The 17971-nt window shown below is 36.1% G+C and overlaps 1 protein-coding gene across 2 annotated transcripts in view; it reads right to left on the reverse strand.

The window, feature by feature from the left end:
- HMGA2 (high mobility group AT-hook 2) overlaps positions 1-15290 on the reverse strand; it is a 188576-nt gene extending 173286 nt beyond the window's left edge. Inside the window, exons 1-3 of one of the 2 annotated variants that reach the window (XM_031940878.1) lie at positions 15128-15290; positions 12000-12086; positions 939-989 (exon numbers count right to left, since the gene is read on the reverse strand). In XM_031940878.1, the coding sequence (XP_031796738.1) occupies positions 939-989; positions 12000-12086; positions 15128-15238 (249 nt within the window). In that variant the 5' untranslated portion in view covers positions 15239-15290. Of the gene's footprint in view, positions 1-527; positions 990-11999; positions 12087-15127 lie in introns of those variants that run through there. The other variant, XM_031940877.1, reaches the window with a different exon arrangement.
- Between the last annotated feature and the right edge of the window lie 2681 nt (positions 15291-17971).

The following is a 17971-nucleotide window of genomic DNA, read 5'->3' on the forward strand; positions in this document are numbered from 1 at the left end:
GAGGTTCTTCTTAATTCCATTGGAAAGATAGAAAGGGGAGATATGGAAAATAGCAACTGAAAAGGTGCAGCAGCTCTCTCTCAGAGAAATAACATTAAAAATTAATGTCTTGTTTCAAGACAAATTAATATATATATATATACACCTTATAGGAAATGAGTTACATCTATAATAAAGTTTTACATGTCAAAAGTCTCAAAATTATAACCATACTATTTGACTTTTATTACCATTAAAATCAAATTCCTGTATTTCCTATTGTCTTTTTAACTTTTGTGGTTCATTGAGGGACCAAGTGATCTATCTCATTGTTATCCTGCTTTGAATAAAGAGTGGAGGTTTCTTTCATGTTTTTGAGATATAAAAGTCATTACTCTCAGAAAATAAATGTCCTTGGATCTACTAGAATCTAAAGCTAAATAGTTTGTCTGTGATACTCTCTCTATTGCCTATTACTCAAAGATTCACAAAATCAGAAGAAAATGAAAGATTGAAATCCACATAAATCAACACTATTAAGTGGGGGGGCGGGGGGAGAGAGTGTATAAACAGAGCCTCTTAGAATGAAAATAATTTTTCTGTGTTGATTATATTGCCATATATATCCAGTTAAGGCAACAACTCTGAGATACAGCCTGGGTTCTTACCAGGAATGAGAAGAAGGAACAACAATTATATAGATGATGCTCAGAAGAGGAAAATAATAAAATGAAACAAATGTACAGGAGAGTATATTTTGAGGAGGCTGGAATTAGTCATCCTTACACAATTGATAATAAATAAAATATCATAATAAAAAAGAGATCCAAAAAAAATCCATATAAAGAATTGTATATTTCCTCCCACTGCCAATTGCCCAACATACACAAGATAATACCAAGAGTTTTTTTCTGAGAAGTCAAAAGATAAGAAAATAGAACTGGGATTTTATTACTTACCCATTTCCTGGGTCGGCCTCTTGGTCGTTTTTCTCCAGTGGCTTCTGCTTTCTGGAAGGAAAAGGATGAAATCCAAGTAAATGATTAATATCCTGGCACTGTTTAGTAATATTTGGACATGTGACATGTTGTCCAGAGTTATTCTATGTTCATTGATGAGCTGAATGGCTGGTTCAAAAGCTCTTTGTTTTCTGCTCTAATACTTATCTTTGAATAAATTCCAGTTATCCTCATTTCAAAAGAAAGTGTTCAAGAGAGACTTTAACCTCTGTTAGGAAATATAAAGACTATGATCTTCCCTAAAGTGAATGAAAACAAGTAAAACTAATTGAGCATACACTGCTTGGCTTTCATTTCTCAATCTATAATGAAAAGATTTCTCTTTCAAATCTTTCATTACATTATTCATAAAATCAAATATTTCTTAAGTTCTCAACATTTTTTTCCTCCAGAACCTCAACTGAAAAAATATGAAAAAGATAGTTTACATGCATTGTAGTAATTTAAGCATATATGACTATATAAGCAGACATGCAACCCATAGAAACATATGCAATGTATATGTACGGGTATAGATACATGCATATATGTGCGTATGTGTGTGCATATTTATCCATATGGAAAAAGGAGAGACAAAGAGGCAGATAGAGAGAGAGGGGAGACGGATAACAGAGAAAGAGAAAGAGGGAAGAGAGACATAAAGAGAAAGAAGAGAGATAGATAGAGTTGAGAAAGAGACAGAAACAAAGCGGGGAGGGATAGGTAGATAGAAAGATAGATGATAGATAGATAGATACAGACAGACACAGAGAGACAGATAGATAAAAACAGAAAGACACTGAGAGGAGACAGAGACAGACAGAGAGATAAAGAGACAGACAGAACACACAGGATGACATAATAGTAGATGAAGTATTCAATTAGGAGTCAGGAAGACATGTTGAAATTCGTACTTCAGTGCTGACTGAATTTGTGACCATGAACAAATTTACTCTGAGTTTCAGTTTCTTCATATGAAAAATGGGGATGATACCTATAGCATTTGTTTCACTGGGTTATTTTGAGGCTCAGATGACATAATGTATATATAGTATGTATATTTCATAAAGAACTCCATAAATGCTTCCTATTTTATTAAACACATAAGCATTTCTTTCAAAAGATAAATGTTCTTGAAACTGTATGAGGATATGTTTTGATTTCTTGCCAATGTAATCTACCCAATAGAAGATCTAAGGATACAAGGATAAAGAAAAGAGCTTCCAAGTGATCACTTAGTTTCTTTGACAGGAAAATTGCTATTCCCTAAGATAGAAATACAATGCAACAGGACCCTTGTAAATGCTTACTTACAAAAGCAATAATTGTAATATCATCAGTCTTTCTTGTTCAGTTATGTCCAACTCTTCATGACTCTTTGGGAGGTTTTCTTGGCAAAGATAATGTAGTGGTTGATCATTTCCTTTTCCAGCTCATTTTACAGATGAAGAAACTGAGCAACTTGCCCAGAGTCTGAGGCCAAATTTGAACTCAGGTCTTCCTGACTCTAGACCAGTGCTCTATCCACTGTTCCATCTACTTACTCTAACTAGTTGTGTGACTTTGGACTTCATCTCATTTTAAACTTTCCTCATCTATAAAATGGGGATAACAGTACTTACCTCCCAGACTTATTGTAAGGATCAAATGAGATAATATCTGCTAAACACGTTAGCACATAGTAGGTGCTATAAAAATGTTACTTGTCATCATCATCATTACTCAAGGCCTTTTCAGGAATTTACGTACATGGATATGGAACATTTATGAAGATGCCTGGAGGCAACTGCTAGGGCTATATGAGAATCTTAGAAAAACATTAATTGCTATAAATTAATAAACTTAAAAATAAGATGGAAGTTACTTGGATGAGTTATACTCACGTATTGTTCAGATATCTAAGTGTAACCAAATTTATCATTTTAAACACAATAGTTCACATTCTGGTTACATTTCCAACATGCTTAGTCCTTGACAACTAGAGTATTTTCAAACCATGCTCTTTGATAAGATTTCCAAATTTTCCAGTGTCTACTGTATTATTTACAAAAATCAAATTAACTTGAGATACACAGTAACACATACATTCAAATACTTAAGGCAAATTATTAACCAAAGGAAGGGAATTGTCTCCTAAATAATTTTTTTTCCTCTTGGTACCTCTAATTCCTAAATCAATCATAGCAATCAGATCAAAGGGGATCTAACTTCCTATGTTACATCTGCATCACATTCCTGGTATCATTTTCAAATACTAACAGCTTTTCCATATGTCTAGAATATTTCCCCAAAATTATTATGCAAGAAATAGCACTAATATGAAACAAACTTATGAGCCAAAATGTAATGTTTTACATTTTACTGCATCAATTTAAACTGATTAACATTAATCTAGTTGAATGTGCTTCCAGATTATGTACATGAAAAAATAATCTCTGCTACCACTTTTAATTTCACAGTTATTAGGTAGTTTTGCCAATTACTATAACAGATCAATTATGCCATGAAAAATATCCCCACTTATTTTATCAAACCTAATATGAATCTGAATTTTCAATTATTTAAAATTGTTCTATGTTTTTAGATACTTTCCCAAATGCACAAGAATGTCAACATGTGTAAATACAGCTAAAAAATCATTAGAAATCTCAAATCTATATATAATGATTTATTGTGATGGACTTGACTCTTTTCTCTCTCTCTTTTTTTTTTTGTATTTTCTAATAGTATTCTTCTTCTTCTTCTTTTACAGCTTTTAATTTACAGGTTATATGTATGGGTAATTTTTCAGCATTGACAATTACAAAACCTTTTGTTCCAACTTTTCCTCTCCTTTTCCCCACTCCTTCCCCCAGATGGCAGGTTGACCAATCCATGTTAAATATGTTAAAGTATAAGTTAAATACAATATATGTATACATTAGACTTGACTCTTTTCAACAATGCAGTGATTCAAGGCAATTCCAATAGAATTGTAATGGAAAGTGCCATGCGCATCCAGAGAGAACTATGAAGACTGAACATGTGGATCCAAGCATAGATTTTTGCCTTTTGTTGTTGCTGTTGTTTGTTTGCTTTTTTTTCCTTTCTCATTTTTTTTCTTTTTTGATTTGATTTTTTTTATACAACATAACAATATGGAACCTATATCGGATTGCTTACTGTCTTGGGGAGAAGGGAGATAGAAAAAAATTTGGAACATAAAGTTTTATAAAAATTAATGTTGACTGGCTGTGTGACCCCAGGCAAGTCACTTAATCCCAATTGCCCCAGCAAAAAAAAAAAAAAAAAAAAAAGGAATGTTGAAAATTACCTTTACATGTATTTGGAAAAATAAAATACAACTGAAACAAAAAGAAATCTTAAATCTAACTCCAACTCCCTGGGGAGGAATTACCTCTAAAGACAGACTCTGGTCCCAGGAATCTTTTGTAAAATCAATTTCCCATGGCAAATTCTCTTTTTTTTTTGGTTGGTTTATTCTTTGCAATATGCCTTAGACTTTCTCCATTGCCCTTTTGGTCTGTATCTCTATTCAATGCTTTAAATGCAATGTGAACTTTTTTTTTTTTTTTTTTAGCTGTGATTGAGATGTTTTTTCCCTCATAAATGAGACATTCTGTATTTATAACAAGAAAAGAATGTTTTTTTATATACTCTATGATGCTGAGCAATTACTAATTTCTAACAGATTCCCCTACATGTACATATATACTTTACTAGATAAAGTTGTTCTTCAACTGTTTTTATTTGTGTCTGATATCTTATGACCCTTTGTAAGGTTTTTTTTTTGGACAAAGATACTGGAGGAGTTTGCCATTTCCTTCTGTGGCTAATTTTACAGATAAGGAAAGTGAAGTAAACATGGCTAAGTGATTTACCCAGGGTCACTCAGCTAATAAGTATCTGAAGTCAGATTTGAATTCAGGTCTTCCTGACTCCAGACCTGATGCTTTATCCATTGTACCATATTGCTGCACTTCTAGATAAATAAACTTGCCATGTAATAATTGAGCTATATACTATAAAAGGGTTTCAGTTTATTTTAGAGTTAGAGAAAGCAAACTCCACAAAGAAAAGATCTGATCTGGGAAGTACAGAGACCAGCCTTTCTTTAACAGAACAAATATGATGATTTTTAAGTGAAAATCTTATTGATAATGAACCTACTCAAAAATAAAACTCATACCACTAACTAAAGGGCAAATCATGATTATCATTCAGATTGTTAAAAAAAAAAGCAAACTTGTTCTTTAGTAGTTCAGACCAATGTTACATGAAAATTGAAATCCCCTCCTGAGACTGCTTCTTAAAGAAATACTATTTAGCTGTCTTCCATGGCTAACTCTTGAGAGGCTTGAAACCTTTATCCTGCAGTCATTCTAACTTAAGCTGCACAAGGGCCAACAAAATAGTAGTATTATAAACAGACATGCTTGGAAATTTAACTGATCATAACACTAGCTTTTTCATTCATTGCTATATTGAATGTTTCCCAAGATATTACTTTTCAAAAAAGGGTAGGTAAATGATGTTCTTTGCTAGCAACTAAATTTATTATCTCTAACCTCTCATTTAATTATACTTATCTCTATGATACAGATTTCTCCTTTTAAAGGGAAATGAGAATTTTGCCTTTTAAAGAATCAAAAATTTTAGGAGAGTTTTAGAATTCTTCTGCAAATGTCCACAGACTTTGAAGGTCTTTTCCCTTTATTCATCTCTTTCTTCATTTTCTTTTTGTTTTATGCTTCAAAATTTAATGCTTTTGGAAGGAAGTCTAGGGGAGAGGGACTTGCCAATCCATGAAATGATAATGCATTATATAAGAATAAGTTTTTGAAACTGAAGTAATGATATATTGTGCATAAAACAATTGGTTAAGAAACAAGAGATTCTGGCAAATTTGTTTTTAATTTGTATTTGAAACCATGTTACTAATATCTTTGATTATTATATATTTAGATTTTCCAATATTATTCTCTCCTTGGAATGAAAGAAAATTTTAAAGTAGAAAGATAACTTTGAGATTATTTGGTCAAACCTTTTAATTTTATGGATTAGGAAACTTGTAACTTCAGGAAAAAACAATGCACTGACAACTCTGAAAAGGCAAATACTTAAAGACTTAAGAACTTTCGTCAATGCACTGACCAACCATAGTTCCTGGGATTTGTGATGAAACATGGCATCCATCTCTGGACAGAAAAGTGGTGTAGTCAAGGTTCAAAATGAAACTTACATTTTAGAACATGGGCCATTGTGAGAATTTAATACATGATTATGCATATTCATTACAAGGGTTTTTCTTTTCTTCAAGAAGAGGAGGAGAAAAAGAGAAAATAAATTCTCATTAATTAAAAAAAAACCTCTTAAAAACAACCCATATATTTTTTATTCTTAAAAAGGAAGGAAAGAAGCTAGAAAGTGTAAATAACCCACTCTCCACTCCTATAAATTGATAGTGGACTACATCTCAAACCCTAACCTGAAATTCAAAGATAAAGTAAGAATCCTTGCTTTTATGTACCTCTTATCAAACATTCTCAAGTTAAAGTTTGCACTATACTCTCATATCTTACTGTTAGAATAAACAGGAGAAAAAAAAATTCTAATACAAAAACATAATAATCAAAATAAAAGCTTTTCTGTAATGACAACAAATATTTTATTTAAAGGCATTTTCAGTAGAAAAGTCTACAAAGGGTATTTTCTTTCTTCCTCAGGTAATCATTTCAAAATATAAAGAACCTAATTTGTTTATAAAAACAAAATATTACCATAACCAGAAAATAAATATGGAATGTTTGATTGTTATAAACTAGTGTTAGACACAATTTTATTGTTTTTGTTAACCATTTTCTTTCCTAGTCTTCTTTTGCACTCCCTACCCCTATATAAATTCAATATCTCAAAATAATTTAAATATGTTATATAAGTCTTTATGTCACAAAAAAGTTAGCCAGCATATTTTTGGTGATGTACAATTTGAGAACAACTTACCATTCCTTTTATTTTGTAGTTAATACTTTTAAAATGTTGTCAGCTTTCAGCATAAAAAAAGCTTATATTTCAACATCTAACATGATACACAGAGACTTCATAATATAAATGTCAATATAGTAAAACAAAACAAAACAATATCAGACAATGCTGACTAAAAAACAAAAAAACAAAAAAAAAGGAAAGGATAATCAGAACTGAGAATGATCTGAAAAGAGAAAGGATGATCAGAACTAAAAATTTACCCACTTCCTCTACCTTTTTCTTTAAAAACCAAAATAGTGAATAACAATGGCATTTCTCAAAGGCAATTTCTAAGCAGAGCCCTTGAGATTAGCAAGTAACTAACTAGTAGAATGTTCACACTGTACCTGGATAAACCAAATAGAAAGTACCATTCAAAAACCTGGAGGGGGGGCATTTAAACAAAAAACAGTCAAAAATACAGTTAATGCTCCATTTAATGAGTCATTGTTCACCATTAGCTCCTTTCTAACAGGAAAGAGATCCATGGCTGATAACATGGAACCAAGAACAGACAGTCCAGTGGAATTTGTATGGCCCATTACCACCCATGCAGTTCCAAGAGGGCTCTGAAAAAGCATTAAGTCAATTAACAAAGACAAGACCACAGGTATGAATAATTTAACTGACACAAAATGCTCTTTGGCATCGATCTCTTGTCAAGTAAGAACCCAAATGCAACATAATCGCAATCTTGTATACCCTATCTCCTTCGCAAAATGATCTGCTGAAACCTCAAGATAAAAATGTATCAGCAGTATAGGTCAGTCAGAGTAATTGATAGCTTTCTGAAAAGAGGCTGCTGTCAACTCTAGTGAAGAGAAATAGAACAACAGGGTTTTCTCCAACTCGCTCCTTTCCGAAACAATGATAATGCATTTGTTTTTCTTACTTTATTTTGAATATAATCTCTAGAAATAGAAATCGGTATGGGGAAAAGATGATGTCAACTGTGGTAGATTGAAGATGTACCTACATTGCCAAAGAGGAATCATTATGATGTAATTATGCAAATAATTCATGCCAAAATTTGAAAACAAGAATGGGAAAAATTCCCTTTGGGGACTTTCAAGATCTTCAACTGGCTAAATTCTGGCCTTTTCCTTGAAAATGTAGACAGAGATATGGAGACAACTCCCAGCCCTCCTCACTGTAAGATCAACATGACCTTTATTTTCTGGAAGAATAAAACTACAACTCTTAATAGCACAGAATTATTATAAGCCCCAAATCATTTTCCTTGAATTTGTCAATAAACAACATTCTCCATTGTGCTTTCAAGAACAGAATTGGCCCTAATATCAAAGTCCAATTGATTTCTCTCACCTTGAGGCTTCCTTATCATTTAACTTCCCTCCAATTAAAATTTAATTCAATCTTAGAGAAAGGTTTTCAAGAGAGCTGAAGTGATCATCAGCTTTTGATCTAAAAAAATATTAATTTATATACTAAATATTTGCAAGTGACCTACATGATGTTCTTTACTATGATAAAATATAAAAAGCAAACAAAAAAACAATGGCTGAAGAACATTGCTTTCTTCTTGCTCAACAAGGGAAACATTATGACTATATTTCTTTAAAGATGCAAATCTGATAGGCACTAAGAGTTATGAAGAACTGGGAGAACAACTAATGAAAAGCATTTCTCTCATTGTAAGAAATAGAAAACCAAATAAAAAAGCTAAAAGTATATTTTTGTTTTTTATGTATTATTTGTTTTTAAAAAAAGAAAATAACCTTTTTAGTTATTTTTCATCTGATTAACTTGAAACAACACCAACATGAAATTTACTCAGGAGAAAATTCTGAACCCTCATTTGAAGGATATCAGTATACTAGAAACTGGCACACATCTAATCTAGACACATATAGTCATTTTCTTTTCCTTCATTTTAAACAGAACATCAGTTGTTCTTTTTTCTCCCTCCCTCTCTCCAGGAGTCAAAAATTATAAGTTGTATTTGTTAATTTCTGAATAGGTTTTATATTATGCTTAAGTCAATTTTTATATGTGCCTGACCGGAAATCATAGTAATTGTTACTTTATGGGTTGTCCAATTGGTCTTGCAACATTCTGCATGCATTGTCAAGTTTCACATAGCTAATTTCCTAACAAGAACAGTTTGTTTTCAAATGCCCCAAGGCCAGTTTACTAAGTCCAACCAAACACAAACTCCATAAGTATAGAAACATCATGCCTCAAGAAATTTTAAACACTCAACACAAATCCAATTCCAGTGTAAGATTTTCTTCTACCATTTTAAAGGTATTTATTGTTGACAACATAATAATAATAATTTTTAATGTTCATGTGGTTGTTAAGGTATTCTACTAGTTTTTGTGATATATTTTTCATGATGATGTGCAAGAATTTACAAAAGAACACTAAAATAGATAACCATGGAGCCTTCTATCATCTTCTCCGAATTCTAATGATCTTTCTACACTTTACATGATGTGAACTCTTTTGAATATGTCAATAGATTTACTTGGAAAAACATAACTATCCTTCAAGAAAGTTTGGCTCCATACGTTTAGCAACTAAGTTCTTTTGTAAAGGATCTGACAAAATTTATGCATACTAGTTCAGAAGTCAGAACCTTACTTTTCAGCATCAAGAATTCATTATTTTACAAATTACAAAGAAATATTTCTTCCAAAGAAAAACCTAATTTGTGAGATCAAGGGAAATAAGACAATTTGTGGGCAAGTTTTCTGGTTTGCCTTTATAACTAGAATTTTCATAGGAGAACTGTGTGAAATAATAGTATAATTTGGATTGACAGTGCAAGATTATGAGATTTAAGGGAAAGGACAGTTTCTTTAAAAAAAAAAAATAGAGAGAAAATGTGCATTTGGACACATGTTTCAATTCTGAAAATTTCAACCACTCTTCTAGACATCTGTAAATTGACCAAAGTCTGGTGTATAGAGTATAAGATGCATGCCTATTTTAAAAGGGCTGTCATGAAAGAAACTAAAAGTAAGTCAGACATAACTCAGGAGCACAGACAGTACTGTTTTGTTAGGGTGTTTTTTAAAAAGGCAAATGAGGCACATGTCTCATGGTTTTCTTTTTAGGCAGGGCTTTGAGTTTTCATAGTTATCAAGTGAATATATCTAATTCACCTTTTTTAAAATTCCTCTTTGATTCCAGCAGGTTAAAAAAATATTGTCCCTCCCCTCCCTCCATTGAACTTTAAAATCACTCATGTAGGAAAAATGTAAAGATTTTTTTCCTGGAAGACTTCACAATGGTTTTTTTTTAAAACACCAATTACTTCAAAATTTAATCCTTTGTCACAAACTTAGCATGATATAACATCCCATTTCATTGGACTTATTTATAAAATTAGAGTGCTTTTTTGTTTAAAAAAAAAGTTTGTTTTTTTTTACTAAAATTACTTTTCATTAATTCAATGTCAAAAAAAAAAAAACCTAACAGAAAATTAACTCTTTCAAATAATTAAGCTATTCCTTCTTAGTTTTCAATATAAAATATGAGAATTTTCATCATCAGTCACTTCTAGATGTATTAATTAAAATATGGCTCAATCCTTATCTAGATTCTGGGAAATAAATGTGAATTTAAACACACATACTATAAATATAATCATTCAACTAGCTATTCAAAACAGTTAAAAATAAAAGACATGAAACCATATTCGCCCCCTCAATAACTTAATATTTATCACAAGTTGCTATGGAAATGTATAACATTGAAACTATCACATATGACATGGCCAGTGCCCACAGGCACAAAGTAAACCACATAGAAAAATTAACCACATTTACATGAGCCCCTAGTTCTTTTCCAACACACATACACAACTCTTCAGAGATCTACTGGAGACAGATAACTATCTACACCAAGTATCATAATTTATTTCTAAACACATTGAGGTTTTATTGTCAACCATTCTGCATACCTTCAAGTTAGGAGACTAGTCCTGACCTTTTAGTGTTGCATGCTGAGAAACCTGACTCCTATATTTATTTTCAAGGCTGCACGTAATTCATTCTGTTCACCAAAAATTCTCCAACATCAATGCAATAGCATGGATTCTTATACAAAACTTTGCAAAACAAATTTAGCCAATGGAAAGAAACTGTTGTTTGAACTTGTCATTTAGAGTTTATTAAGAGACCCTGAATCTTAGACTTGACTGGGTTTTGCATTGTACTACATCACAAATTATTAAATGGACTTTGGAAATCCAGCACTGTATTTGTTAAAATTTGTTGAAACTGATAAAGTGACCTGATGATTACTTAATACCCTTCCCCCAAAAATAAAATAAGGAAGCTCTTTGAAATAAATAGATTATCCAACAATATCCATTGTAAGTCACTGTGGTTATAATTCCCAATCAGTTTACATTACCATCACATTTTAAAGCTGTAAATTTCAAGAAATGCACTTATTTCCATCAACACATAATTGGATTTACTTTGAATTACCACATGTTTGACATAGCACTTAGCTTTAATAGAGGGATTTGGTTTGAAGTGGTATTGTAAATAAGGATACAGGAAATGAATCTTCATTTCTTTCTAAGAAAAAAATTAAATTCTATAACTAGGCAAAATGTTTGATTTGTTTTTTTAATTTCCTTAGTTAGTATAGAACTCAATACTTACATTGAAATCTTTTCTCCTCCCTTTTGATATTATCCCTGTTTTTTTTTTTTTTTTTTCCTTTTTTCATAGAGATAGATGGGTAGACAGGCAAATGATAGATAGATAGATAGGAAGATAAGAGATAGATATAACCAAAATAACTAAATTGTCTTCATAGATTTTGTCCTTAGAGTCTTCCTAGGAAGAAAAAAAGAGGTTAAATCCCATTTTACATCTTAAAACCTTAGAAATGTATCTTGGTTTATCCAAATAGAACAAATCCTCAGGTTTGAACCTTCAGAGATTGAAATGACAAGGAAACGTACTACTGAGAAAATGATAGTGTTGGGAGATCTTTCCCTAGAAATCTCACCTTTTGGGCAGCTTTTGAAGGACTCTTGTTTTTGCTTCCTTTGGGTCTTCCTCTGGGCCTTTTAGGAGAAGGCTCACCTGTTGGTTCCTAAACACAGAAAAACACACTGTTGTGGCAAGAAAGTCTAAAGTAAAATTTCCCTCCAATTTTATTATCAGTCACAACTGCTCAACTGAACTTTTAGACCACATGCAATTCATGTGTAAATGAATGATGAGTTTACAGAGAGGAAATAACTGTAGTAGAACCTAAGTGTTCAAAGAGAAAATTCTGCTTTGCATATGAAAACAAGTCGTCATTTCAACTCTAAAAGTTAACAAAGGAATGACATGGTAGCAATCCTAAGTGTTTTAAGATGTTGATTTCTTACAATCCTGAACTGGGAACCCTGGAAAATGAAATCATTTATCATGAATATAACATCCATTTTTACACACAATTATCAACAGTAATATGTAGCTCATATTATAATCCCATTCTGGAAAATTGAAAGACAATTTATAGTCAGATTTTTCTTTAAGACTACAAATTAGTTGTTTTCATACTTATAACTTACATTCATACTATTTCCACTACAATCCTATATGCACATTCACTGGGAAGGATTGGAGCAATTAGCTAGATTTTTTCAGGTCAAAATAATCCTTTTTCGTGAAATGTCCAGATAATTAAGGCAGTTTGTGTGGGGGTGGGGTGGGTGGGTGTTTTAAATATCGGGATAGTTGTTTCAATTCATTTCCTTCGGATAGCTGGCATAGTCTTTTGAAAATCTGTCTTTTGTTAGAAAGTAAACAACACATTTTCTTTAGGAAACTTTCTTCCTAGGAAATTCTTTATGGAGATAGCTTGAAGAGTAGGATTGTGAGAAAGAAAAAGGCCTGGGATACCATGGGGTAAAAAAACAAGAACCAAAAAACCTCTACTAAAAAAAAATGGTTAAATGTTCCTACTTTTATAGTAACTAATCAACTCATTAATGGTATATGAATTCTGAATAGTACAGATCATAAATATTTAAACGATGAATCATCAAGTCTAGGAAACCCTTCTGGTCCTGAATAGTGAACATTTCATTCAGATTAGGTGGCATGACTGATTAAGGATAGCCCGTGGTTAAATTAAATCTGACTAAAAGTCTTTTAAATTTGCATATGTATATTTAGGAAAACTCGGAAGGGATGCTACCAAAATTCTATAGAGTACTGAAGCGATAATAGGCACATCTAGATTTTGAGATATACATTTTTCTTTTCTTTTTTTCTTTCTTTTCTCCCTCCTTTTTTGAATTTAGCTTAATGCAAAATTAAAATCTCCACATTCCCAGATTTCGCTCAACTTTAGAATTTTTTTTCCCCTAGGAAATTATAAGTGGAGAATAGTGTGAGTGGGTGTATGGGATAGAATAGGATTGAAGTTTGGGGGCACAGAAAAAAAATCATAAAAGGTGTAAAACAAACCCTTAAAGTTCTCTTAGGACGGGACGGGATGGGGGAACCTGAAGGTGGGGAGGGGGTTGCGCGGTTTCATTTTTGCTTCTGCTTTTTCGATTTCCAAACGGTATACTCTGAATTTCTCGGAGGTAGAATAGAACGAGGGCAAAAACCGTTTGCTTTCTCCACCTTGAGAAGGGGTCTTCGGGCTGCTGTTAGTCTCAAACCACAGGGGATTTTCCCTTCGTTCTATTTGCCATTTGAATGGGGTTCAAGAGAATTTACCAATGTAAACGTTTTAAAGTTCAGAATCTTAGGATGCCTTGGGCATCTTCCTTTTCAATAATTACTAGCAAAGCATGGAAATTACAGCAAACAAAACCTCTAGCCTTCTCCCCTCCACGACGCCCAGCAAAGCTGCACGCTTAATTGGTTGCATCCGCAGACAAAACCCATCAACTGTGCTTAGATTCCCAGTCACCACTCTCTCGCCCCTTCCCCACCCCCCACCGATTTACTCTGGAAAAGTAAGGTCTAATTTATGCATTTCTGAGCAAAGTGGGTAAGGAACTGGGGTGGGGGGTAATGGCGGGGTGGGGCAGCGGTGGTGATGGAAGACAAGGGAATCAACCCAATAACTTTCAACCTTCTTAAGTTCATAAAAAGGCCCTTTTCATCTCTATTGGATCTTGGTCCTACGACCTTGCTGGGGTGTGGGGGAGTTTTCTCCTGTAGCAACTTCCTGGGGTCACCTTAACCCTTACAGGCCCCTAGAACCTGATGAGTTTGGTCTCCTTATTAAAGAGCTCTTGGTAACGGAGAGGAGATTGCAGACTCCCCCAGTGTCACTTCGGTCCCCACGCATTCTTTGTAAGGAGGGAGGTGAATGGAATCGAGCCACCGGGGGTAGGGAGTGGGAGCTAGAGGTGACTTGAACTAGGAGCAGGAGGAAGGAGGGGGTGCAACGGAGCTGCTTTTCCTTTCCATCTTCCCTCCAGGTCTCTGAGATGGAGAGTGTGGAACTTTCTCCCTCTCTCTCTTAGCGCTCGGACTCAAGAGCAGCCCGCCCAGAGCAAGGAGAGAGACAGCTCAGGGAAGCCCCTCAATTCCCTTCTCCGCCACCAGCACAGCACTGCCACCTCTTTCTCTTCCTGCAATTTCAAAATCAGCTCGAAACGAACGCAAGAGCGCTGGTTGGTCGGCTGCCGGAGGCTCCGAGTTACAGATTTACATTGGGGAAGCCCCAGACGCAGCACAGCCTGGCACAATAGCGAAAGTTCAAGAAAGATGTTTTCCTTAAAAACACTTCTCACCTCCTTTCTTATTCCCTCTTTCCACTGTTCACCTTCCCGAGTCCCCAGCCCCAGCTCTGCTTCCCGAGGTTCCCTTTCTCCTACTCCCTCTCCATCTTCTCATCCCCCAGAGCCCCCCGCGCGCCTCTCCCATGCGCAGAGGGGCCACCCGTCACCCGGAGGGTTATTTTGTCCTTTACACCTCCTCCCAGACCCGGGCGCCCCCTCGATTCCCCCAGCTTCCAGGACAGAGTAGAGGGAGGAATTTAGGAGCTCTGCACGGGTCACCTTTCAGTCTTCCAGTTTCTCAGTCTGTCTGGATTTCGGGGTCAAATACATGAGGTGTATTGGATAAGAAATGGTCGGTTTGGGTTTATTGCCTCCCCTCCCCTCCCCTCCTACTGACTTGTTGCTGCTTCCTGGGTCGACCTCGTCCTCTTTTCTGAGGCGCCGGGGCTGCAGGTTGTCCCTGGGTGGAAGTGGAAGGCTGACCGGCTCCTTCACCTCTTGCACTCATTCTGACTTCTGCTGCTGCTGCTGCTGCTGCTGCTGCTGCTTCTGCTGCTCCCGCCGCGGCCGCCGCTGCTGCTGTTTGTTGCGGCTGCTGCTGCTGCTGCTGCTGCTGCTGCTGCTGCTGCTGCTGCTGCTGCTGCTGCTGCTGCTGCTGCTGCTGTTTGCCGCCGCCGCCGCCGCCGTCGCCGCCGCCGCCGCTGCCGCCTCTGCCTCTGTTGCTGCTGCAGCCGCTCCTCCTCAGCACCGAAAAATCCTCCCAGCACCTTTTAGGAGGAGGTGGGGGATAGGGGCGTGAGGGAAGGGGGGCAGGTTTAGACAAGATCTGTTGCTGTTGCTGCTGCTGCTAGTGCTGCTGAGGCTGCTGCTGCCACCATTCGCACCGGACGTCCTGGTGCTGCCAAAAAGAAGAGAGGAGAAGAGAAGAGAGAGTGATGGTGCTAAAGGAGGAGGAGGAAGAAGAGGAGGAGGAAGAGGAGGAGGAGGAGGACGAAGAGAAGGAGGAGAAGGAGGAGGAAGAGGAAGAGGAGGAGGAGGAGGAAGATTGAAGGGGTGGGGGGAGAATCTCCTCTAGTGGCAGTTTAAAAGCAGGGGATCCTGGCTACGAGGAGCAATTCAGAAGCCACTCTGAGGAAGTAGCAGCCTTTAGCTAATTGTATCGTTTGCAATGTTAAATGGGAAACGTCCCTTTCTTTATACCCCTTCTAACTCCCCTAAACTCTCTTCTTTTATAATAATAATAAAGTTGTTTTTTTTAAAAAGGGAGGGAAAAAAAAAACTTTTGCCTATGGAAAGCAGGCTAGGGTGGGGGCGTGGGGGCTTAGAGTGCTGTTGCTCTCAGATCGGGTCAGAACCAAGTCAAATAAGGCATGGAAAAGGAGTGAGTGTTTCAGGCAAGCTGCGAGACTGCGGGTGTCTCTGGCGGCGGGAGCGGCTGCTGAGGCACAAGAGCTCTCATTGAAAACAAATCGGAGCGGAATGGGGTAGGGGGCGGAGAAGACCGAGACTGAGAGCCCCAGAGTCTCCCTTGGTCCGAGTGCCGGCTGCGCTGCCCCGGCTGCGAATTTTCGGCGGAGCCTTACCCAGGGACTCAACTGGAATGAAGAGCCAAAGGGAGGGAGTGGATAGTGCCCGCCCACGGATCGATAAAATAGGAAGGGGCTGTGCGTTGGCCGGGGGTCTTGCTGGCGGTAGGATGGGACATAGAAGGAAGAGAGGGACGTAAAGAGAAGGCAGGGCGGAAAACACACACACACACACAAAACTAGAGATTGGGAGTTGGACCGAGGCCAGAGAAAACATTAGAAATACAGCAGCAGTGGGGAGGCACAGCACATGTTCCATACTGAGACACACTCACGTGTTCTGGACCGTTCATGTCCCAGTCCAGACCGTGGTTTAAAGGGAGTAGAATAGGGAATCGCAGTGTCCCAGGAACGTAACCCAAGATTGGCATGTGAAAGAAAAGAGAGAAATTAAACCTGGTTCCAAATTACCGTACTTCGGCGTTCAGGTTCCTAGTAGAGAGGGAAAGAGGAGTTGCCTGGCTCTCAGTTAAGTAAAAAGAACAATTTAGGACAACTCTTGCGGCTTAGGAGTGTCAGGTTCGAGTCAATGGGAGAAGAAAAAAGGGAATAAAGAAATGCATGATATTGGTAATGATTCGAGACTAAGAGAAGAGTGATGATCTTTAATGATTGAAAGGGCTTTTTTTTTTTTTAACTTTTCTCCAAGAAAGAATGGAACGGAGTAGTAAATTTGTCTTCCTGAGGCTCCGCAGTGCACACCCAACTTGGGTGCTGTGATTGGAGAACTCTACCCAAGAACCAGGAAAGAATGGTCAGCCACGCTTTTGGAGGACTAAAAAATACTTAAGCACTTCCTTCAGTGTGTCTTGATTCTCCTTTCTCAGAGAAAACTTCAATACTGCCAAGCCTTAAGCTCATAGCTTAGACAGTTTTTGAATTATATGAACACCCCAAAGGTCAAAGTTCGTTTTTAAAGGGGAAGAATTCACCATTTTTCATCCTTAAATAACAGAAAACCTTCAGAAACCATTAGGTTCAGCTTTTCTCATATCATCCCCCACCCCAAATTACCTTTGGGTTAATACCAAATGTAAAGATTTAATCCAGAAAAGATATGGCTATTTTTCAAAGTCCCAAACCATACTGGAATAAAAAACAATTTCTAGCCATAACTATATTACCATAGAATGTTATGTTATATATACACTGTAGGTATATCAAAATGTCTTTAAAATATATTTCAGTATTGATTGGTTAGTATTTTAATTTTGAAATCTTTTTTTTTTTTAGTTGCCCACTGCTTGAGTTGAGAACTCAGCTGTATTCAGCTCTTCGAAAAAGAACCCCGGATTTTCTGCATAGGTCTGGGAACACTTAGCCCTGATTGGGAGGGAGTGCCTCACATCACTCAATTGTGAGTACAACAGCTGACTGAGAAAAGATTTGATAGGAACCAAAGGCTCAGAACTTGGCTGGAAAGATGGAAATTTTATCTAAGGGATTCCTCTAATAGAATTATGCCATTTTCTCCACATTTACACTACTGGAGCTGCAATTATAGTTATTCCAATAATATTTTTCAATACCAAATTTGTATATGAACATATATTTGTACTGTGGTGTGTACATTTGTACTCATATTCACAATCGTGTTTTTGTTTTGTTTTTGTCTGTAGTACAGATGCATGAGTAAGGAAGAAGGTTAACATGGA

Source organism: Sarcophilus harrisii, chromosome 5, assembly GCF_902635505.1.
Source record: "Sarcophilus harrisii chromosome 5, mSarHar1.11, whole genome shotgun sequence".
In the NCBI taxonomy this organism is placed as follows: domain Eukaryota; kingdom Metazoa; phylum Chordata; class Mammalia; order Dasyuromorphia; family Dasyuridae; genus Sarcophilus; species Sarcophilus harrisii.